The following is a 25107-nucleotide window of genomic DNA, read 5'->3' as shown; positions in this document are numbered from 1 at the left end:
CTTGTAACTCCCACTTTATTGGAGGCCAAATTGAAGCATCTTATGTCATTATCTTGGCATAGGATGTGGGATGAGTTGGTAGGAATGTTCATGTTCATTTGAGGTTCAGGAGCTCACCACACAAGAGTACAGCATATGCGTCTGGGTAGATGCGATTGCCCACGGCACGGACACTGGAAAACAGGAAAGGTGGCGGTGTCCATCCCTGCGTGTGGCATTTTCATCACCAGTGACAAGTTGCCACATAACAAATACAAATTTGCACACAAGATTTCTGGAAGATCTTCATAGGGATTCTGATTAATTGGTCTGTGGTGGAGTATGGGCACTGTGTGGTTTTGTTGTTTTTATCCAAGACACCAGTTGCAGGCAGGATTGAAAATCATTGTTCAGACCTTTTGGGGAGTATGCAGTTTTAAACTTAGTTCTGTCAAACTTCTTTCCCCAGGGTTTCAAAGAACTGTGGCCATTGCAGACTCAAATTACAATTGGTTTTATGGTCCAGAAAGCCAATTAGTGTTCCTGGATAAATTTGTCATGCGTAACGGCAGTGGTAACTGGCTGGCTGACCAAATCCGAAAGAACCGGGTGATGGACGGCCCAGGAACACCATCCAAAGGGCAGCGCTGGTGCACTCTTCACACGGAATTTCTCTGGTATGACACGCTGTGCTGGCTTTGAAAAGAAATTATACTCAGGGGTACAGTGTGCTAGTTTTTTGCCTTAAAGAACAACTAATCTATTATGCCAAGTACTTTCAACTTCAATTCATATCATGGTGTTTGACACTCCATTAGGAATATTTCTTATATTAGAGATGCCCTAGGCTAACACTATTTTATAGATTTTTTTCATGCATGTTTTGATTTACTTCATTTTTGAAATTGTATAAAGGGAAAACCACAAACTTTAGACGGGGTTTTTCTGATAGCCACACCAAAAACAAAAAAGGTAGTAAAATATTTTGTTTTGTTTTGGTAAATGAAGCATGATAATCTTCTAATAGCAAAGCTGTTACTAAAGTTTCAAAACTATTTAAACGTGTTTGACAGTATTTGACAGTTTCACTTTGATAATAAAAGAACCATGAATTTTTTTGCCTTAATCTTTTAAGCCCAGAAAGAGAAGCCAGTGCCTCCTTTTTTAAAGTATTGCCAAATATATTGTTGGCATCCAATAAGTTAAAATAAAAATTACAAGGAACTTGTTAATAATTAATCCCTGTTGTCTTTTCAACTTCAAAATAAGCTTTTATGGTTTGATTATTTCTTGTCATTATTTTTTGAAATTTAAACAGTTAAGAAGACAGTAACACTTGAAAAGAGGTAACTGTCTATAGTTTAACCAGCATCTAAAAAAAAAAAACTATTCACAGGTGAGGTAAATTTAATATGCAACCATTCTTGACTCCTGTTAGGGATATAAAGTGGTTATTTGTGTTTTTACTAACCCATAAGTAAGCAACTAAGAGTGTTCTATAAAACTGACTATAGGAGTCAGATTAATGCTAAGTCTAACTTGATGTAAATTCCTTATAGGAATATGCAAACTAACCAAAAATCAAGAGAAGGATGGGAAATTTAGCTTGTATTTGGATTTGTCAAAGCACAAAATGAAGCCAACATTATTATAGTAGAGACCTATGTAGAGACACATCTTCTGGTGTTCCAAAAGAGAACAAATGAAACAGCCAAACACTAATAAGATTACTGTATTTTTCGCTCCATAAGACGCACCTGACCATAAGATGCACCGAGCGTTTTAAGGAGGAAAATAAGAAAAAAAATATTCTGAACCAAATGGTGTGTTAAAATATTTAATAAAATATACCACAATAATATTTCAGCAATATAAACTCAACAGCAGTGTTAACAACCATTAGCACTGTTATTAACAAATGAGAAGAGACTAGTGTACAAATATTCTTCTTCTAGTTGTTCGGGGACCCGCAACAGCTAAAAAAAAAAAGAACATTCACTCCATAAGATGCACGGGCATTTTCTCCTCCACTTTTGGGGAAAAAAAGTGTGTCTTATGGAGCGAAAAATACTCTCCTATAGGTGATTGAGTCACTTTAGGAAAGAGTAAGAGCTAACAATGCAAATCTGCCTTTCTTCTCTTGAGCAGATTATATGAACCTGTCAAGGCTGTTATTTCAAATTATCAAAAACAAACAATTGGCCCTGGCCGGTTGGCTCAGCGGTAGAGCATCGGCCTGGCGTGCGGGGACCCGGGTTCGATTCCCGGCCAGGGCACATAGGAGAAGCGCCCATTTGCTTCTCCACCCCACCCCCTTCCTCTCTGTCTCTCTCTTCCCCTCCCGCAGCCAAGGCTCCATTGGAGCAAAGATGGCCCGGGTGCTGGGGATGGCTCCTTGGCCTCTGCCCCAGGCGCTAGAGTGGCTCTGGTCACGGCAGAGCGATGCCCCGCAGGGGCAGAGCATCGCCCCCTGGTGGGCAGAGCGTCGCCCCTGGTGGGCGTGCCGGGTGGATCCCGGTCGGGCGCATGCGGGAGTCTGTCTGACTGTCTCTCCCCGTTTCTAGCTTCAGAAAAATACAAAAAAAACAAAAACAAAAGTTTATTATTATTTGTGTGGCCTATCTGAATAAAAAATCTTTGTTCTTAGTCACTAGGCAGTTTAATATTAATTTTTATTACTTTGATAATAAAAATTTATCCTAAATAAAAATAAGAGATCATTTATTGTCCTAATGCATGATATCATCTGCAGATTAAAACAACCTTTAGATCTGGGGTAGGCAATGGTAGCCACAATTAGAAATCCTGCAGTTTTAATAGTTTACTGAGTTTCATCCATTTATATTCTTAGATGTGGTTTTCAGCGTCCATTTTATCCAATGTGTAAAGTTTATTTAAATTAAAATTTAGAGGGTAAGAAGTACTCTGCGATACTTTTGTAATACCATTTATTGTAGACCAATATTTCATTGCAACTCCCTAGAATAGGAGCCCCTCAAACTAGGGGTGTGGATGAAGTGCTTAATTCTGTGATCTGTGAGCCTCAGTCATTTGGATGGCAGCACTGACATTGTTACGTGATTGATCTGTAATCATAGGGTGATTAGCAGCAGTAATCATTTGAGGCTCAAATCCAAGGATCACACTTTGTAAAGATTTTCTTCAGTCCTTGTCACCAAGGGTGTTAGTTCCCTGTGCAGTCTGATCCTCCGTGAGTGTTCTTAGACGCGTCCCCACTACAGTCTGCACTGCCAGGGCTCTGGGCGGCCTCTGTGTGCCTCCCCTCCAGCCGCAGTACCATGTGGCATCCCGCTTCGGATGTGTTATTTCCACTTCCGCCAGAAAAACCAGTTAAATTTTTTAAAATTGATTCTTTCAGGTATGATGCCAGCTTGAAGTCTGTGCCTCCTCCAGATTTTGGCACCCCTACGTTGCATTATTTTGAAGACTGGGGTGTTGTGACCTATGGAAGTGCTCTGCCTGCGGAGATCAATAGATCTTTTCTTTCCTTCAAGTCAGGAAAACTTGGGGGGCGTGCAATATATGACATTGTCCACAGAAACAAATACAAGGATTGGATCAAAGGATGGAGAAATTTTAATGCAGGGCATGAACATCCTGATCAAAACTCATTTACTTTCGCTCCCAATGGTGTCCCTTTCATTACTGAGGCTCTCTATGGGCCAAAGTATACCTTTTTCAACAACGTCTTGATGTTTTCCCCAGCTGTGTCAAAGAGCTGCTTTTCCCCCTGGGAGGGTCAGGTCACAGAAGACTGCTCATCCAAATGGTCGAAATATAAGCATGACCTGGCAGCTAGCTGTCAAGGAAGAGTGGTCGCAGCAGTGGAGAAAAACGGGGTGGTTTTCATTCGAGGAGAAGGTGTGGGAGCCTATAACCCCCGGCTCAATCTGAAGAATGTTCAGAGGACTCTGTTCCTCTTGCATCCGCAGCTGCTCCTGCTTGTGGATGAAATACACCTCGCAGAGGAGAGCCCCCTGGAGACGGTGACAAGCTTCTTCCACAATGTGGACTTCCCTTTTGAGGAGACGGTGGTAGACGGGGTCCATGGGGCTTTCATCAGGCAGCGAGATGGCCTCTATAAAATGTACTGGATGGATGATACTGGCTACAGTGAGAAAGCAACTTTTGCTTCAGTCACATACCCTCGGGGCTATCCCTACAATGGGACAAACTATGTGAATGTCACCATGCACCTCCGAAGTCCCATCACCAGGGCAGCTTACCTCTTCATAGGGCCATCTGTGGATGTTCAGAGCTTCAACATCCACGGAGACCTTCAGCAACTGGATGTGTTCATAGCCACCAGAGAGCACGCCTATGCCATTTACCTTTGGACAGCTGAGACCATGGGACAGTCTGCCTTCGCACAGGTCATTGCAGATCGCCAGAAAATTCTGTTTGACCGGAGTTCAGCCATCAGGAGCACCGCCATCCCTGAGGTGAAGGACTATGCTGCCATTGTGGAACACAACCTGCAGCGTTTTAAGCCCGTGTTCCAGCTTCTGGAGAAGCAGATCCTGTCCCGTGTCCGGAACACAGCCAGCTTCCGGAAGACTGCCGAGCGCCTGCTGAGGTTTTCAGACAAGAGGCAGACGGAGGAGGCCATCGACAAGATTTTTGCCATATCACAGCAACAGCAGCAGCAGCAAAGCAAGTCAAAGAAATCCCGAAGGGCTGGCAAACGCTATAAATTTGTGGATGCTGTCCCAGATATTTTTGCACAGATTGAAGTCAATGAAAAAAAGATTCGACAGAAAGCTCAGATTTTGGCACAGAAAGAACAGCCCATAGACGAAGATGAAGAAATGAAAGATCTTTTAGATTTTGCAGATGTAACATACGAGAAACACAAAAATAATGGCTTGATGAAAGGCCGGTTTGGACAGGCGCGGATGGTGACAACTACTCACAGCAAAGCTCCCTCACTGTCTGCTTCTTACACCAGGCTGTTCCTGATTCTGAACATTGCTATTTTCTTTGTCATGTTGGCAATGCAACTGACTTATTTCCAGAGGGCCCAGAGCCTTCATGGCCAAAGATGTCTTTATGCAGTTCTCCTGATAGATAGCTGTATTTTATTATGGTTGTATTCTTCTTGTTCCCAATCACAGTGTTAGCACTGAAGCTGTCAATTGCTTGATCATTTGTGGTCACAAATCTATGCAAAAATATATATATATATATATATATATTGCTCTAGTTGGTTATTGGATTTTTTTCTCAGATTTATTTTAACAAATTAAGAGAAAGATACCTTCACAGAAGAAGGCAAGGACATGGAGAAATCAGAATTGGAACAAGCAAAGAATTTGTCAAAAGGTTAAAAGTAGCTTGGTTGTCCTATGATATTTGTGAAAGTGTTTGGCTTGACCAATTTAGCAGTCCATATAAGAGAAGACACAAAAAAATCTGGTTTTAAGTGATATTTAAGAGACAAAAAAGACTTAGAACTGGATTTTATTAATATTAATTTAATGCTATTAGCAATCTTGGATATTGTTTTATAAGAAGACTGAAACACACAATTCTGAGACATACAGACTTTTAAAAAAATGCTGTAATCATGTTGAAAAATAAATGTTTCAAAGTCCTCCTATGGTGCTATCGAATTCCTGGGAGAGTAGTTCGTTAGTTAAGTGAAAAACAGCACCTGCATATTGGATTACTATTCACATAACGTAGTAAAATGATGGCAGAAGATCATGAAAAGCTTTAAATATATTTCCAGTAGAATACATGTATCAGTGAGTGACTGTTTGCTTTGTGATATCAGTCTCTGCACACACATAACTGATTGCTTTTATGCATCCATTGGTTATTCAACAAATAAGACAATGATAGATAACTCAATTTTCTATTTTCTTTATATGGAAAACTATTGTAGACCCAATGACTAAACTTCAAAATAAAATATTTTATATCCCGGACGTTCATTTCAATACCAAAGAAGATGTGTCAGCTAAAATTTCGATATAACTCATGTTTTTTAATAGAAAAAAAAAATTAAATTTATTTTGTTAAATAAATATCATAATTGTGATTTTCAGTAGTGTCTTTCTTTGTCCCATTACATTCAACATGTATGCAGCAATTTTGAAATCTTTGAAGAGAAATGTTTTGGGGGGCATGCATTAATTAAACATATAAAGTAGTGTTTGAATTGAAAGAAGTAATTTCTGTACTTATTTACCCTTTTTGTTGTTTAAACATTTTAAACAACGCCAATGTCTAATATTTGAATACTGCCATACTTTTAAAAACATAAAATTTTCTTATTTATTTGCAATCAAGTTCTTGGGAGGTTAGCAGCACAGAGTACTGGAAACATTCCATTGTTTATACTACAGCATAAGAAAATACATGTAAAAGGAAGTAAAGAGTAAATTATCTTGCATTCAGCATATTTTTGTCTTCTTGAAAATATGTTTGGCTCAAATTTTACAGTAAGGACACATTCACGATTTGCAGGTCTGAAGTCATAAAGACGATCTTTTTCTTTTACTTCTCCTTTCAGTTCGTGGAAATACCAGTGTGCAACAAAGCAAGAACGTAGGGAAACTTTCATCAGCACCTTTTGGCAGTTCTAATTTCGAATCTTCTTACATAAATAAAACACGAGTTTGATTTTTAACTGTGCTTTACTCATTATTCTTGGAATCTAGAACATGACTTCTGGGGAAGTATTTTTTTTTTCTTTCATGGAAAATGTCTCTAGGGAGGATGTCATTACACACGGTTTAAAAGAATAATGTTTTCAAAAGAAGAATGCTTCCGTTTGTCCTGCATGGATGCTGTTACTGTGATTTAAACTTGCTTTATGTGACAGATTCTCCGTTTACTTAACCCCATTTGACATTCCTCTCTTCTACTTTTACTCATTCAGAAGGATGAATTGCCTGAAATGATCAAAAGCAAATTTTGAAAAAAAAAAAGGGTTGGGGAATAGCCCTTTGAGTCTACCAAGCAAACCTGATCTCGGGTCCAAGCACGCAGGCTTCTTTCTCATGGAGATGACAAGTGCACACAGGGCCAAATCCAGCTTTCCTTCGCATTCCATTAGTTGGGGGGCAGATGATAAATTAGCTTAAAAGTAATTTTTAAAAATATGGTAGTTATGTATCTTTAAAACAAATTTAATTAAATGGGCTTCCATCTCCTTCCCTGTCTAATGGACTATTTCCCTTAAAAAGAAATTTTCACAGGCAGTGACTTGAGTAATTAAGTGAAAAAGTAATGCTGAAACAAATCACTGCTCTTCATACAGAGACATGTTTTGTATCAGGGCTGGTGGCTATTTGATTAAAACTGAGGATCTCTTTGTTATCTTCCAGAAAACCAAGCAATGTTCAATGTCCCTTGTTAGCTGAGTAATCAATTCTGGAATCTGTTTTGATGCTGCTCACTATGAAAGGAGTGTTTCAAGTTTAAAGGGATAAAAATGTGAGCTGTTGTTCAGGGAACTGTCAGGACTTTTAGTCCTACCCATAAAGAAGATTTAGGAATCATTAGCATACAGAGCTTGGCTGTGCAGTGGAAGGGACACATTCCCCTTTTGGTAACTGATGAGCTAATAAACAGTCATGATGCCATATGGGTGGGACCCATTATCTCTGAGAGAACATTCTCTGGAGAGCACTGTCCATAACTGATAAGAAAGTCAGTGGGAAGACCTTATTCTGTGACTTTTAATAATGAGAATTCACTGTATTGTCTAGAATATTAATTCTTCCATAACGTTTGTCATACTTTTTAAAAAACCACCCGATGTTCTAAGGTTTTTAGAGAATAGTTTTAACATAATATTATGTTTTAAAAAGAAAAGTTTACATTATCACTTTTTAAAACTTCATAGGTCACAAACCACCCACATAGGAATGATAAATTTCTCCAAATTTTTAAGAGAATTTGAGTTATGAAATGTATGGGGGTGAGCAAAAGTAGGTAAGGAATAATAAATAATACAGTAATTAAATAAATAATACAAGAGTTACAAAGAACAGTTATAAACTAAGACTGTCCTAGGAAAACTAGAGTATATGGTCATATATGTCAGATTAATTCAGGAAATAAACAGGGTTTGGTAGGTGTGTGAATGTCTAACTTGAAGTTGAGTGCTAACAATAACTTGAGGTGTTCTGATCGAGCCTCCAAAATCTGCAGGTGAGGAAACTGAGGCTTGAACCAAGGGGCTCTACTGTACCCCCCCCCGCCCTGTGTTAATCCCTGTGCTTATTTCATTTCTTTGGCAAAGCCCATTGATTTGATTCTCTCCTCTCCTCTTTACATTCATGTTCAGAAGAGATCAGTTTCTGCAGTGCATGCAGCGAACTGGCAAAGATGTCATATTTACCAGCTATATTTCAGCTAGCTGTTTGCTTTATGCTACATAATATCAATAAAATACAAGTAAGTTTTCAGGAAATGACAGAGAAATCATGTGTTCCACTACATGACCTAAATATTTAATTTTGGGTCTTTTAATAGGTTCACACTGTTAAACAAGACATGTCATCACAATGTGAAGAGTAGAAGTCGAATTCGCATTATATCTTTTTCCCGTTATTTTTCTTAGCTCTGTAGTTTCCCTCTGTTTTGGAGGAGTTTTCTGTTTTTGTTTTGATAAGATTTTATTTTTTTATTTAACAGAGAGAGGAGAGAGAGGAAGGGTAGCGAGAAGTCTCAACTCATAGTTGCTTTATTTTATTTGTTCATTGCTTGCTTGCTGCTTGTCCTATGTGTCTTGACCAGGCAAGCCCAGGGTTTTGAACTGGCAACCTCAGTGTTCCAGGTTGATTCTACCCACTGTGCCACCACAGGTCAGGCTGGGTTGTTTTTTTTAAATTTTTTTATGTTATAAACATACATGATTGATAAATCATACTAGCAGGCTTGTATTTTTAAAATCTGCCTGCTCTCTTTGTAACCACTTAGAAACTTTATTTTCTTTAACCTGGCCTTTTATTTTTTCTTTCCTTGACTCAAACTGGCCTCACCTAGAGCCTGGACTTATCCACCCCACTCTCCCTTGCTTAATCATTAAGCCCTCAGGACAATGAGGTTCTGGTCAACATCCTGTAGTCTTAGGGATAAGGGTCCTGGGTCTGTTGACTACTGAGACAGTTAAACATAATATCTTGGCTTTAGTTGTGTTTTAGCTCCTACTCAGGAAAGTGGAATGATCCCACAGAGCAAATCTTTGTGAAATTGGACAGAACAACTCCATGGCTGACATCAGAACCAGATGCAATAATCTGTTACCCCCTGCCCTAGAACCAAGCAACCAGTAGAGACCATGACCCTAACTCTATTAGTCACCATGACTAAAGATATTTTCCCTAAATAATTCATCCCCTGGAAGCTGTCAGAAAGCCAGGTCTTTAATCGTGAGCAACCTGTGACCAGGCATAGCGCCATCTCCTTACTTTCTTAATCCTTACATTTTTGGCTACAAACCCCAGTTCATGTCTTATTGGGCTTTGATGCACACAGACAAACAGACCCCTTTATTCCAGTAACACCATTTTACTCCTGACTGGCGCTTCCCAGAAGCAACCCATTTCTGATTATCTTAGTGATTACATTCATGTCTATGTTTATGATAAGGTCTAAAGCTTGCTACCTACGAAGAGGAGGGTTAGCTTTTTTATACATTCATACCTCTTCATACCTGTTTTATTCACCCCAACCTTCTAACAGAGCTATCATAACTTTTCGTCAAGTCAGTATTCAGTATTTATGTTGTAACTATGTACATATGACTCCACAGGTTAGCCATGTAGAATCCTACCTAGCCTACCTCCTTTCCTGTACAACCTTAACTTCTTCAGAGTTAGTGATTATTTCTCTTTTCATTTGCTTAGTGGTCATAGCATCTCATTTTTTTTCTTAAACTTTCTCACTCTGTTCAGCCACGCCTGTGTAATCTGATGGTTCTTTTTGCTCTTGGGGCCGGCCCTCCTTGCATGTTGGCTGTCCCCAGATCTCCTCCCTCTGTCGTTCTGAGGGGTCTCCATGCCTCTCCTGTGTAGAGATGTTTTCCAAATCCCACGCTTTCCTCTTTCTTCATCAGTGCCTCACTGGGGGAGCACACCCTCCTCATGGATATCCACGAACTTCCATGGAAAGTCAATATTTTGTCTCCTTTCATTTCTGAAAATACCTTTAGTCTTCTCTTCTTCACCTGATTGGTCACTTAGCCAACAATTCTTGGTTGGAAATCACTTTTACTCAGATTTGTGTAAATAATGCTCCATGATTTTCCAGTTTGTGAAGGTGGCATTGAGAAGTCTGTTATTGAATTTTCTCTCAGACAAAGCACTTTTAACCAGAGGGAAACTCCAATCTCCTCCTTAGTTAGTTTGGTAGAAGGATACCGGAAGAAGGAGTTGATTGATAGGCCTAAATGTTTGTGTTCTCAAGGTCAAGTGGAGAGAGGGGCTAGACATCTCTGCTTGGTGAGTGGACACATCCTCTGATTAAGTAGAGCACCTCCACTCAGCTGTGTGGTGTCTTTAAACCAGAATCCCTCCTCTCCGTCTCCAGGGAGTTATAGCCTCATCTGCTGGAGTCTGAGAGCACTCTGCCTGCTGTATTTTCATCTTCCCCTCAGGTGCCTTCCCACTTTCAGAGGTACCTGCTGAGCAAACAGGTTTGTTTCTTTCAACTCCATCCCCCTTCTCTTGCTGGCTTGGATTTCAGCTCCTGCTTAGTTGCCATTGATCCATCTTCTCTCAGTTTCTATAGCAGTGTTTCCCAACCTTTTTTGTGCCATGCCCCACCTTAACCTTTCTAAAATTTTTATGTCCCCCCCTATGTAACATACATAATTTTTAACATTAAAAAATTGATTTGTTCACTTAATAAACATAAATGATAGGTTCTAGGAAGAAATCACTATGAAATTGTTAACAAAACACAGTAAGTAAAATTTCAAAACATATAATGGAAAACAGAAATTTAAATTCCAAATAATTTTAATACAGATTTTTCTATATTAATTTATTATTTTAATTTAGTGTGATCCTTGCGCTTGATGCTTGCTGCACAGAGATTTTATATTAGGTTCCAATTTGGTTAGCTTTAGTCTCAAGTCTCCACGTTGTGTTATATCCAGCCGATTTCTTTTTTTTACCAGTAAATCATTTACAGCACTAAATCCACATTCAGCTAAAAATGAAGATGGAAACGGTAGCAATAGTTTTCTTGCACATTTGGTTGAATTTGGGTATTTGATTTCTGTTTCCTCACAAAGCCATGCCATCGCTCCTTTGATATTAAATAAAGCTTTAACTGACTCATCATTTTGCAATTCTGCGAGTTCTTCTTGATACTGCATATTTGATATATCAGACAAATCCACTAATATTGGCTGCATCATCCATGTTGGGAAATCAATTTGTTTTAAATCAGAAAATCTTTCTTTTAAATCAGCCGATAGAATATTCAAATGATTGACAATAACAAGTAAAGCGGTATCAGTTACTTCACATTTTTGGAGCCAATGAAACTGTTTAAAGTTTTTGTTGTTAATATGTTTCTGACATAACTCAATATTGGTAATGAAACCAAATATCTTTGCTTTTGCATCGACAAGAGTTTTATTTGTTCCTTGAAGTTGCTTATTTAATATATTTAGTTTTTCAAAGATATCGGCTAAATAACTCACAAATGCTTTACCATCTATTGTTAACAGATACTTCATTTCAGGTTTATCGCTTAAAAAATCACTATATCAAACAGTTCCATAAATCTTTTCAAACAGTTTCCTTTAGATAGCCATCTTACTTCAGTATGAAGTAGAAGTCTCACATGGTCTTCATTTTGTTCTTCACAAAATAGCTTGAAAAGACGCTCACATTTGGCACTAGCTTTAATAGCATTAACACACTTTATTACTGTATGTAATACTTCATTCAGAACAGGCGAGATGTTTTTAGCTACCAAGTTTTCCCTATGAATAACACAATGCACAAGGATCATTTCTGGATTCGCATCTTTCATCAATTTTAAGCAGCCATTTTTCTTACCCATCATATTGGGAGCACCATCTGCAGCACAAGATGTTATATTTTTCATTGGTATATCATTGACATCTAAGTAGTTTTTTAGCTTATTATATATATCTTTGGAGGTAGTGGTGCTTTCTAATCTTTTACAGAACAACATTTCTTCAGCAAAATATCCTTTATCAATATATCTTACGTAAGTTATCAATACTGCCTCACTGTCTCTCAAAGTTGATTCATCCATTTGCAAGGAGAATTTTCTTGTTTTCAGCTTTTCAATAAGTTGTTTTTCAATATCCTCACTCATTTCGTCTATTCTTCTGCTAACAGTATTGTCACTGAGTGGCATACCTTTTACATCTTTGTCATCTTTTTCAAGAACCGTTTTAAGAAATGCTGATATTGACGGTTTTATTAAATTCTTTCCTATAGTGTGATTTTCTCTAGTTTTAGCGATGAATAAAGAAATTTGATAACTAGCCTCAAGAACACGATTATTAGTTGAAGTATGAGCAGTAAATAGAGACTTTAATGTTGTTTTTATTTCAAAATTTTTCTTTAAAGTTTTAAAGTAACTCAAATCTGAATTAATATGAGCACTATGTTTTGCCTTCAAATGCGCCTCAAGACGACCTCGTTTCATTGATTCATTGGTCAAGCATTGCTGGCATAAAAGACAAAAAGGAATCCGCTCATCGTGAACAGCGTGTATGAACCCAAATTTTAAATATTCCTCTGAATATTGATGAGTTTTTTTCTTGCTTGCACCACTCATTTTACTATGGGCTCTAAGAAATAAAAATAAGATCAATTAAAAACTAATATTAAAATATGTGTTAAAATATATTCAATGTGACAGAGTAAACGTATACTAAAAATTCATATTTATTTAAATGTATATAACACTTTTACTACACTACCACCGCAAATCAAAAGGTATCTATATTTTTTCCACTTGACAAAATTTTCTGGAAAGTTATGCTTCTAAAATTAAAATTGTCGTGCATGCACTATTATAGCCCCAATAATATTTATAAAATATTAGTGCTTTCTAGCCCCGATGCAAGAAGTACTTAATAAAGAGTTTAATATTGATAAAAATAAAATCAAATACTTACCAATTATATCTATACAATATATATATGTATATTTATTAAATCAACGAGCTTTTACAACAGTTTTGACTGACACTTATTTCAAATTAACACCAACTGAATGATGTGAAACACTACAGAAGTTGCGATGGGCCAATTAGGTGAGAATAACTGCGTTGTTTAGCGAGTTTTTAAAACGTCCGGGGTTCCCCGCGGCAGACGGCACGCTCCGCAGTGAACCCAGGACGAAGTTTACTTGACGACGCCAATCACCCAGTTGATATTTTGGTCTCGTCAAACGAAATTATACTTAATAATTATTTACCGCAATTATTTAAGAATTGCATTTTTTGTTAAATTTGGCACCGATATCTAGCATTGCATTTAAATGGCCTGGGGCGAAAGAGTTAAAGTCGTGTCGAGTCCATTTTCAAATTGCCCCCCTTAACTATTGAATTGCCCCCCTGTGGGGCATGGGCCCCACATTGGGAAACACCGTTCTATAGTCTTGTTCTATTCTCTTTCCATTCATTCCACAAATAATTTGTGAGCACCCAGTAAGGACTAGGCACTGTTCTGGTGCTTAGAATCCTACATTAGCGAATAAAATTAAGAATCTACCTTCTTGGTGCTGATATGCAGGGATGGGACTGACAAATTAGCATAATTTATAAGTAAATGATATAATCTATTAAATGATAATAGATGCTATGGTAGGAAGAGCAGGATAAGGAGACTGAGAGGGGAGGGTATAATATTAAATAGGGTATTTAAGGTAGGCTCTGTTAACGTCTCTGCTCCCATTCTCGTTTTTGTTTTTGACATCGTTTTAATGTCCATTTTTAAAATTGAATTTATTGGGGTGACACTAATTTGGAAACCATACAGGTTTCAATTGTACAACTCAAATGAAACATCATCTGCACAATGCATCGGGTGCCCATTGCCCCAAGCAGAGTCTTTTTTCATCCCCATTTCCCCCCTCTTTGCCTGCTCTCTGCCCCCTTTCCCACTGACGATCAACACATGGTTGTCTGTGTCTACGTGTTATGTGTAGGTGTTTGGGGGCTAATCCCTTCACCTTCTTCCGTCCAGCCCCCCAACCCCCTCTGTTCTGACAGCAGTGTGGAGCCATTGAAGAATTTTCATTTTTCTTTCACTTTTTTATTGACTTTATTGTGGTAAAATTGGTTAATAAAATTATATAGGTCTCGGCCCTGGCCGGTTGGCTCAGCGGTAGAGCGTCGGCCTGGCGTGCGGGGGACCCAGGTTCGATTCCCGGCCAGGGCACACAGGAGAAGCGCCCATTTGCTTCTCCACCCCCCCCTTCCTCTCTGTCTCTCTCTTCTCCTCCTGCAGCCAAGGCTCTATTGGAGCAAAGATGGCCCGGGCGCTGGGGATGGCTCTGTGGCCTCTGCCCCAGGCGCTGGAATGGCTCTTGTCGTGGCAGAGCAATGCCCCGGAGGGGCAGAGCATCGCCCCCTGGTGGGCAGAGCGTTGCCCCTGGTGGGCGTGCTGGGTGGATCCCGGTCGGGCACATGCGGGAGTCTGTCTGACTGTCTCTCCCTGTTTCCAGCTTCAGAAAAATACAACAACAACAAAAAATTAAATAGGTCTCAGGTGTACAATTCTCTAATACATCATCTTTATATTGTATTGTATTCCATATGTCCATGCTTCTGTTTCAATATTGTTCGTCAATTTTGTTTGTTAGATTCCACATGTGAGTGATATCATATGGTACTAGTCTTCCTCTGATTTAGCATAATAATCTCCAGGTCCATCCATGGTATTGCAAAACGTAAGATTTCCTTCTTTTTCACAGCCACCTCATATTCCATTGTGTAGATGTACCACAGCTCTTTTATCTACTCGTCCACTGATGGACACTTGGGCTGTTTCTAGATCTTGGCTATTGTAAATAACGGTGCAGTGAACATAGGGGTGCCTATATGGGGTTTTAGGGGAGAACAAATAAAATTCCTATACCAGACCTTATATTTAACTGGAAGCCTCACCTCATTTATCAGGCGAGTTGACAAAGTAAAAGAATGACAATAACACCTGTTTACTGAACACCTACTATGTGCCACATACTGTTCTAGGAACTGAAGATTTGGTAAGAAACAAGAACAAAATAAGGCCTGGTCCTCATGTTTATGTTCTGATGTTGGGGGGGGGGGGCAAGTAACAACAAAAATATATTATGCCAAGTAGTGAATAAGTATGTAGAAAAAAGCAAGGAAGGGGTATGTAAAGTGCTAGTGAGCTGGTACTATCTTATAAACAGTGCTTTCAGATTTGATGATAAACGAACAGGCACTTGGAATAAATGAGGGCATGAATCCATAGGGGTATCTAGGAAAAGGAGAATGTTCCAGGCAGAGAGAACAGTAATTGCAAAAGCCTTGAAGTCAATATGTGTTTCAGGAATAGGAGGCCATTGTGGCTGGTGCAGATGGGCAAGAGAATGGTGGGAAGCAAGATTTGGTTGTACAAGTCCTCACAGGTTGTAGCAACGACTTGGATTTTTATTTGGGAAGTCTGCTGAGAGAATGGATCATAGTTAACAGAGATGCGGTGAGTGTAGGAGGAACAAGTTTGTGGAGGTGAGTCCCGGAGCTGGTACATTTTCTAAACATCCAAGGAGATGTACAGGTATGGACTCTATGAGAGGGTCTGGCAGAAAATATAATTGGTGGTGTCTTCTTAAAGGTTAAATGGAAAAGCACTAGCTGTGTAAGAAAATAAATGCATTGTGGGTAAATGGAATAGCATAAAAAAACCCCAACCAAGTCTCATTAAAGAATTCACCCAGATTGGTGTGCTGGTGTGTAATGCAAAATGGTTGAAGATGAAACTGAAAGGGAATACAAGGAGGACATTGTGCAGGACTTTGTATGGCATATTAAAAACTTTGGACTTTATTCCTCAGTGAGGAATCAACCTTTTGTGTGTGTATGTGCCTCAGCATAACTGAGGGGTACAACACACACTCATTGCTGAGCCAGCAGAGCGGCAATTTTCACCAGGTGGCTTATGTAGGTGGGAGTCACAGTGACCAGGGTGAAGGGAGGTGATGATGTCACACATCCGTGTGTGTGGTTTTGAAAAATCGTTGAGGTGGTTCTGATATGCCCATTTTCTATACATTCATTCTAGTTGGAAATCACTATAAGCAGTGTGGAGCCATTGAAGAATTTTCATTTTTCTTTCACTTTTTTTATTGACTTTATTGTGGTAAAAATTGGTTAATAAAATTATATAGGTTTCAGGTGTACAATTCTCTAATACATCATCTTTATATTGTATTGTGTGTTCCCACCCCTTTTCCTTCTTCTACCTCCCCCCCCCCTTTCCCTCTGGTCTTCACCACACTGTTGTCTGTGTCTGTGTCTGTGTTTCTGTTTTTGTTGTTCTTCGCCTAATTTCTTTACCTTTTTCTCCCAGCCCTCTCAACCCCTCTCTGACAGGATTTTCTTTTAAAATATTTACATTTGCATTTTAGAAAGACAGCTTTAGCTTCAACATGGAGGGTGGACACAATGGGAAAGAGATTAGGAGGCCATTTTCATAATCTAAGTAAGAGATAACCAGCTTCTTAAGCAAGTCTAGAGAGGGAATATTTGAGGCCTAGCTCATAGGTAAAACATGTGACCAAAGGATTGTATATTTTTGAGGAGTATTGGTCCAAAGATTATAAACCTAGGGAACCTCAGGATGTATGTGTCTCTGAGTGCCATTTACTGTGGGAGAACATGCTGGTGTTCCATGGCTCTGCCCCAGTTACCCTGAATTTACCTTAATAAACTTAAGAGATTGTCCAAACCTTCCTGTCATTTTTATTTTCAGTCTGCCTGTTTCCACTGGACTTCAGCTACACTGGTATGGCACGAGGTACGGTGTGTGATGGCGGTGGTGGAAAACAAGCCTGGAGAGGTGGACAGGGCATTGGAGGGAATGTTCCTCCTCATCCCCTCCATTTAATTCTTTTTAAATTATTTAGACAATTAAATTTAACAGGGTGACATTAGTCAATCAAAGTACATAGATTTAGAGAAAACATTGCCACATCATTTGGACAATCGATTATATTGTATACCCATCACCCAAAGTCAGATCATCTTCTGTCACCCTACATTTTGTTTCTCTTTAAGCCCCTCTCCTTCCATCCCTACCATCTCCTCCCTTCCCCTCTCCTGGTAACCACTGCACCCCTGTCTATGTCCATGAGTCTCAATTTTGTGCCCCATGTATGTATGGAATCATACAGTTCTTAGCTTTCTCTGATTTACTTATTTCACTCAGTGTAGTGTTATCAAGGTCCATCCAAGTTGTTGTAAATGATCTGATGTCATCATTTATCATGGCTGAGTAGTATTCCATAGTATATATGTACCACATCTTTATTCAATCCTCTATTGAAGGGTATTTTGGCTGTTTCCATGTCTTGGCCACCATAAACAAGGCTGCTATGAACATGGGGATGCATGTGTCTTTATGTACCTATGTTTTCAAGTTTTGTGGGTATATACCCAGTAGAGGGATTGCTGGGTCATGTGGTAGTTCTATTCTTAATTTTTTGAGGAACCACCATACTTTCTTCCATAATGGTTGCACTAATTTACATTCCCACAAGCAGTAAATGAGGGTTCCTTTTTCTCCACAGCCTCTCCAGCGCTTGTTACAGTATTACCTGTTTTATTGATAATAGCCAATCTAACAGGTGTGAGTGGTATCTCATTGTAGTTTTGATTTGCATTTCTTGAATAGTTAGTGATAATGAGCATTTTTTCATATATCTGTTGACCATTTGTATTTCTTTTTGAGAGAAGTGTCTGTTCATGTCCTCTTCCCATTTTTTTTTTTTTTACAGAGACAGAGAGAGAGTTAGAGAGAGGGATAGATAGGGACAGACAGACAGGAACGAAGAGAGATGAGAAGCATCAATCATCAGTTTTTTGTTGTGACACCTACTTGTTCATTGATTGCTTTCTCATATGTGCCTTGACCGTGGGCCTTCAGCAGACCTAGTAACCCCTTGCTCAAGCCAGCGACCTTGGGTCCAAGCTGGTGAGCTTTGCTCAAACCAGATGAGCCCGCGCTCAAGCTGGCGACCTCGGGGTCTTGAACCTGGGTCCTCCACATCCCAGTCCGATGCTCTATCCACTGCGCCACCACCTGGTCAGACCCATTTTTTTTATTGGATTGTTTGTTTGTTGCTGAGTTTTGTGAGTTCTTTATATATTTTGGATATTAGTCCCTTATCTGAGCTGTTGTTTGAAAATATCATCTCCCATTTAGTTGGTTGCCTATTTGTCTTGTTAACAGTTTCTTTTGCTGTGCAGAAGCTTCTTAGTCTGATGAAGTCCCATTCATTTATCTTTGTCTTTACTTCCCTTGCCTTTGGAATCAAATTCATAAAATGTTCTTTATGGCCAAGGTCCATGAGTTTAGTACCTATGTTTTCTTCTATATAATTTATTGTTTCAGATCTTATATTTAGTCCTTTGATCCATTTTGAATTAATTTTTGTGCAAGGAGATAAACTGTAGTCAAGTTTTATTCTTTTGCATGTGGCTTTTCAATTTTCCCAGCACCATTTATTAAAGAGGCTTTCTTTTCTCCACTATGTGTTTTTGGTTCTTTTATCCAAGATGACTTGACCATATATATGTGGTTTTATTTCTGGGCTCTCTATTCTGTTCCATTGGTCTGTGTGTCTATTTTTCTGCCAGTACCATGCTGTTTTGATTATCATGGCTATGTAGTATAGTTTGAAGTCAGGTATTGTAATGCTTCCAGCTTCGTTTTTTTTTCCCCCCTTAGGATTACTTTGGTTATTTGAGGTTTTTTATGGTTCCATTTAAACCTGATAATTCACTGTTCCATTTCTTTAAACAATGACATTGGAATTTTGATGGAAATTGCATTAAATTTGTATATTGCTTTGGGTACTATGACCATTTTAACTATATTTATTCTTCCTATCCATGAACAAGGAATATTTTTCCATTTCATTGTGTCTTTTTCAATTTTCTTTAATAATGCTTTGTAGTTTTCAGTATATAAGTCCTTTACATTCTTTGTTATGTTTATTCCTAGGAATTTTTGTTGTTGTTGCTACTGTAAAAGGGATTATTTTTTTTAGTTCTTTTTCTGAGGTTTCATTGTTGGCATATAAGAAAGCAATAGACTTCTGTATATTAATTTTATATCCCGTGACCTTACTTGTATTGGTTTATTGTTTCTTATAACTTTTCTGTGAAGTCTTTGGGGTTTACCATATACAGGATCATGTCATCTGCAAAAAGTAAAACTTTTACTTCTTCTTTTCCAATATGAATGCCTTTTATTTCTTTCTCTTGTCTGATTGCTCTGGCTAGAACTTCCAGCACTATGTTGAATAGGAGTGGGCAACCTTGTCTTGTTCCTGATTTTAGAGAAAAAATTTTCAGTTTTTTACCATTTAGGATGATGTTAGCTGATGATTTGTTGTAATGGCCTTTATTATGTTGAGGTATTTTCCTTCTATACCCATTTTGTTGAGTGTTTTAAACATAAAAGGATGTTGTACTTTATCAAATGCCTTTTCTGCATCTATTGATATGATCATATGGTTTTTGTTCTTTGTTTTGTTGATATGGTGTATTATGTTAATCGTTTTATGTATGTTGAACCATCCTTGTGTTTCTGGGATGAATCCCACTTGATCATGATGAATTATTTTTTTGATGTGTTGTTGTATTCAATTTGCTAGTATTTTGTTTAGGATTTTTGCATCTGTATTCATTAGAGATATTGGTCTGTAGTTTTCTTTTTTTGTGTTGTCCTTGCCACGTTTTGGTATGAGTGTTAATTTGGCCTCATAAAATGTGTTTGAGAGTATTGCTTCTTCTTCATTTTTTTGGAAGACTTTGAGAAGGGTAGGAACCAATTCTTCTTTGTATGTTTGGTAAAATTCACTAGTATATCCATCTTGCCTGGACTTTTATTTTGGGGAAGGTTTTTGATAGTTGTTTCTATTTCCTTCCTGCTTATCAGTCTATTTAGGCTTTCTACTTCTTCGTGATTCAGTCTAGGAAGATTGTATTGTTCTAGGAGTTTATCCATTTCTTCTAGATTGTTGAATTTGGTGGCATATAATTTTTCATAGTATTTTGCGATAATCCTTTGTATATCTATGATATCTGTGGTAATTTCTCCTCTTGCATTTTGGATTTTGTTTATATGAGTCTTTTCTTTTTTTTCTTTAGTGAGTCTTGCCAGGGGTTTGTCAATTTTATTGATCTTTTCAAAGAACCAGCTCTTTGTTGTATTAATTCTTTCTATAGTTTTTCTGTTCTTTATTTCATTTATTTCTGCTCTAATTTTTATTATTTTCTTTCTTCTGCTGGTTTTGGTTTGCCTTTGTTCTTTTTTTTCTAGTTTCTTAAGATGTGATGTTAGGTTGTTTACTTGGGCTCTTTCTTGCCTTTTCATATAAACATATAATAATATAAACTTTCCTCTTATTACTGCTTTTGCTGCATCCCAGAGATTCTGATATGTTGTGTTGTCATTTTCATTTGTCTGTATATATCTTTTGATCTCTCTTTTTAATTTCATCTTTGACACAAGCATTTTTTAGAAGTATGTTGTTTAATTTCCACATTTTTGTGGATGTGTTTACTTTTTTTTTGCAGTTGAATTCTAGTTTCAAAGCCTTATGGTCAGAGAATATGCTTGGTATAATTTCAATCTTTCTGAATTTGTTAGTGTTGGTTTGGTGGCCCAGCATACGGTCTAGTCTTGAGAGTATTCCATGTACACTGAAGAAAAGTGTGTACTCTGACATTTTCTGATGAAAGGTCCTGTAGATATCTATTATGTCCATTTGTTCTAGTGTTTCATATAAGGCTGATATTTCTTTATTGATTTTCTGTTTGGATGAATGATCTAAAGCCATCAATGGTGTATTGAGATCTCCAAGTATGATTGTATTTTTTTCAGTTTGCACTTTTAGATCAGTTAGTAGTTGTCTTATATATTTTGGAACTCCTTGGTTTGGTGCATATAATATATTAAGGAGTGTTATGTCTTCTTGATTCATTGTCCCCTTTATCATTATAAAATACAACCTTGTCTCTGGTTACTTCTGTTGGCTTGTAGTCAGCATTGTCAGATATGAGTATAGTTACTCCTGCTTTTCTTTGGATATTATTTGCTTGGAGAATCATTTTCCAACCTTTCACTTTGAATCTATTTTTATCCTTGTAGCTTAGATGTGTCTCTTGAAAGCAGCATACTGTTGGGTTTTGCTTCTTGATCCAATCTGCTACTCTGTGCCTCTTTATTGATGAATTCAATCCATTTACATTTATTATAATTATTGACACTTGTGGATTTCTTATTGCCATTTTATATACTGCTTTCTGATAGCTTTGTGTCTTGTTTGGTTCTTCTTTTTTGTTTTTCTGTCATTTGTTTTTGTTTGGTGGTGTTCCATAATTCTATCTTTTGTTTCTTCTTTTTTTAAGCTATGTGTTTCAGTAGTGGCATTTTCAAGGGTGGTTACCATTAGGTTATTAGAAAAAAAGTTATCATATTTATTAGAGTCCATTATCTCATGAGTGCTTCTGCATTCCATCTTCCTTTTTTACTGCTGATCTTTATCCTCTCCCTTTTTGTGTTATTGTTGTCACAGATTATCCTTGTTTTTATTGTGGTTTTGTTAAAATGTTTTTCCTTGTAATTTTGTTTTGTTTTGTTCTTTGTATCTGGTTGGATAACCCCCTTTAGTATTTCCTGTAGTGGGGGTTTTCTGGTGATAAATGCCCTCAGCTTCTGTATATCTGTAAATGTTTTCATTTTCCCTTCATATTTGAAGGATAACTTTTTTTTTTTTTTTACAGAGATAGAGAGAGTCAGAGAGAGGGATAGACAGGGACAGACAGACAGGAACGGAGAGATAAGGAGCATCAATCATTAGTTTTTCGTTGTTCATTGCAACACCTTAGTTGTTCATTGATTGCTTTCTCATATGTGCCTTGACTGCAGGCCTTCAGCAGACTGAGTAACCCCTTGCTTGAGCCACCGACCTTGGGCTCAAGCTGGTGAGCTTTTGCTCAAACCAGATGAGCCTGTGCTCAAGCTGGCGACCTTGGGGTCTCGAACCTAGGTCTTCCGCATCCCAGTCCGATGCTGAAAGATAACTTTGATGGATATAGTATTCTTGGTTGGTAGTTCCTCTCTTTCAGTACTTTAAATGTTGGAATCCACTCTCTTCTGGCTTCTAGAGTCTCTGCTGAGAAATCTGATGATAGCCTAGTGGGCCTTCCTTTATATCAGGGTTAGTCAACCTTTTTATACCTACTGCCCACTTTTGTATCTCTGTTAGTAGTAAAATTTTCTAACCGCCCACCAGTTCCACAGTAATGGTAATTTATAAAGTAGGGAAGTAACTTTATAAAATTTATAAAGCAGAGTTACAGCAAGTTAAAGCATATAATAATAATTACTTACCAAGTACTTTATGTTGGATTTTTGCTAAGTTTGGCAGAATAAATCTTTAAAACAACTTACTATAGTTAAATCTACCTTTTTATTTATACTTTGGTTGCTCCATTACAGCCCACCATGAAAGCTGGAACGCCCACTAGTGGGTGGTAGGGACCAGGTTGATTACCACTTCTTTATATGTTATATCCTTCTTCTCCCTAGCTGTCTTGAGGATTCTTTCTTTGTCATTGATTTATGATAATTTCATTACAATGTGCCTTGGAGTAGGTTTGTTTGGGTTGAGGTATTTCGGTGTTTTGTTTTCTTTTTGGATCCAAGGCTCTAACTCTTTCCACAGGCTTGGGAAGTTTTCATTGATTATTCGTTTCAACATGTTCTCCATTCCCTTTTCTCTCTCTTCCTCTCCTAATATACCCATTATTCTTATATTGCTCTTCCTGATGGAGTCAGACAATTCTTATAAGGCTATCTGATTTTTTTAAATTTGTGAGTCTCTCTCTTCTTCTCTCTGTAGTATCTCTAGTTGTCTGTTTTCAATGTCACTGATTTGCTCCTCTATCTGGCTTGTTCTATTGGCTAAGCTTGTTACCTAATTTTTCAGTTTGTGTATTGAGTTTTTCATCTCTGGTTCTTTTTTATAGTTTCAATTTTTTTGAAGTATTCTTTTTGTTTATTAAGTTTGTTTTTGAGGTCACTAAATTGCCTTTCAGTGTTTTCTTGTATCTTATTGAGTACTTTTTGAGCTCCAATTTTGAATTCTCTGTCATTAAGCTCCAAGGTTTCCATGTAATTGAGATTTTTTTCCTTGGGATTTTTCATCATCTATCTGAGCTACGTCTCTGTCTTATATATCCATATTTGATTTTTTTCCTTGATGGCATTTGCGGGTGATATTGTTAATAACCCCAATAAGAGATAATTATTTCTTTTTCTGGCTGGGGGCGCTGCACTACAAGATTTGCCTCTGCAAAATTCTTGGGTGATTTGTTAAGGTCTAGCTGTCACCTTTGTAATGACAAAGGCAAAGTTGTCACATTGGTAGGAAGGGCTTATTGCTAGGGCTTTGCAACTTTATGATACCAGTACTGGCTGACCAGGAGTTCTCCAGGGCCCTCCCCGACGTCCCCACAGAGCAGGGGATCTAGTCTCTGGGTGCCCGTGCCTCTCACAGGAGAGAGCAGTCTGGATACCCAATGGAGGGGGGTCCACCACCACTGCTGGTTTCATAGTAAGGGGAGCAATGAGGAACCAGGAGGCTGAGGTGACAGAGTCCAGTCCCTCCTCTGATATCACTCTAAGCTCTCCAAGCACAACCCTGGGCCAGACTGGGGGTGTGTGCCACAAGCCAGTGTCCCTGAGTTTCAGGAGCAGCTGCCACAGAGATCACAGATCAGAGGCTTCCTGTCCCCACACGCTAGCTGGTGTCTGAGCTTCAGAGCTGGTGGCGCACAGATCCTAGATCCCAGATCAAGTACGTCTGGCACCAGAAGGCTAAATTGTGTGGGTCGGTGGACAGATCAAGCACCCTAGTGTCCTGTGGGCTGATCTCCACAAGCTATTCACCTGCAGTTCTTGGGAGCTTGACACTGGCTTTGTGTGCACCCCGTCCCTGTAATAGCTGAGCCCTGCAATCACGGGTGCAGCAGACAGTGGGAAGTGTCCCTGCTCCCCATTCTTTGTCGTGGCCTCTTGCTCTGCTCCTTCCTCCCAGACTCTCCACCCAGCTCCTCCGGGTCTGAGACAAAGCCTGTGCAAACAGTGCCTCCTTCCTTCAGGTCTGTGAAGAAGGAGAGAGACTCAGTCCTCTGGTATTATTTTTTTCTTCTGTGCTTTGGCCCGCCTTCTTGCGCGCTCATACCTTTGTCTATCCAGGGTGTGTATATTTCAGGTTCATCTGGGTTTTTTTTTCTCTGCATACAGTTGTAGAATTTGTTGAAATTTCAAGGGGAGAAATGAGGAGTATCTCTACGGCACCATTTCTGTGACCCCATTTAATTTTTACATAAAAGAAATAGTGCCAATTGAGCATTCTGATTAACCCGGACAGCTGAAGTAACTTCTAAACGGGTGAAGTAAAACTGCCACTCTTTCTGCATGTCTCTAAAAATGAGCTATTGGGAAGTCTCTGTCATGGAAGGACCCTATGGTGTTAGTGGTGAGTCCCAAAGGAAACTCTCATGATTCGGGATGGGCCTTTGGGGCTCTGGTTTAAAGCGGAATTTCCTTAAGCAACAGCTTCTCAAACATTATAGTCAACCAGAACTTTCCAAATTAAACAATGAAAAGTGATTTTAGGATATATTTAGGAATTAGTTTTGAACAAGCTTTCAGTGATCTAGGCATCTTCCTTTTTTTTCAAAGAAAGAGTAATGAAAAGATACCATGCTGTGTGAGGGGGACATCTGGTCAGTTTTCCCTGCTTTCCACTTTCCAGGCTTTGTTGTTTACCCCCTTTTTTTTTCTTCATAGTTTGTCCAAGATAAGAGATAGCCAGGAAAATAAAA

General features: G+C 38.5%; 1 protein-coding gene across 5 annotated transcripts in view; it reads left to right on the top strand.

Annotated features, from left to right (window-relative positions):
* The window catches only part of DSE (dermatan sulfate epimerase), a 68772-nt gene extending 62181 nt beyond the window's left edge, over positions 1-6591 (top strand). For 4 of the 5 annotated variants that reach the window (XM_066373399.1, XM_066373398.1, XM_066373400.1 and 1 more), the window contains 2 exons: positions 449-656; positions 3359-6590. In XM_066373399.1, the coding sequence (XP_066229496.1) occupies positions 449-656; positions 3359-5120 (1970 nt within the window). In that variant the 3' untranslated portion in view covers positions 5121-6590. Of the gene's footprint in view, positions 1-448; positions 657-3358 lie in introns of all 5 variants that reach the window. The other variant, XM_066373401.1, reaches the window with a different exon arrangement.
* Positions 6592-25107: the final 18516 nt, after the last annotated feature.

The sequence above is a fragment of the Saccopteryx leptura genome, chromosome 3 (assembly GCF_036850995.1).
Source record: "Saccopteryx leptura isolate mSacLep1 chromosome 3, mSacLep1_pri_phased_curated, whole genome shotgun sequence".
NCBI lineage: Eukaryota > Metazoa > Chordata > Mammalia > Chiroptera > Emballonuridae > Saccopteryx > Saccopteryx leptura.
Note: the sequence above shows the minus strand (reverse complement) of the source record. Positions and strands in the feature narration are given on the sequence as shown.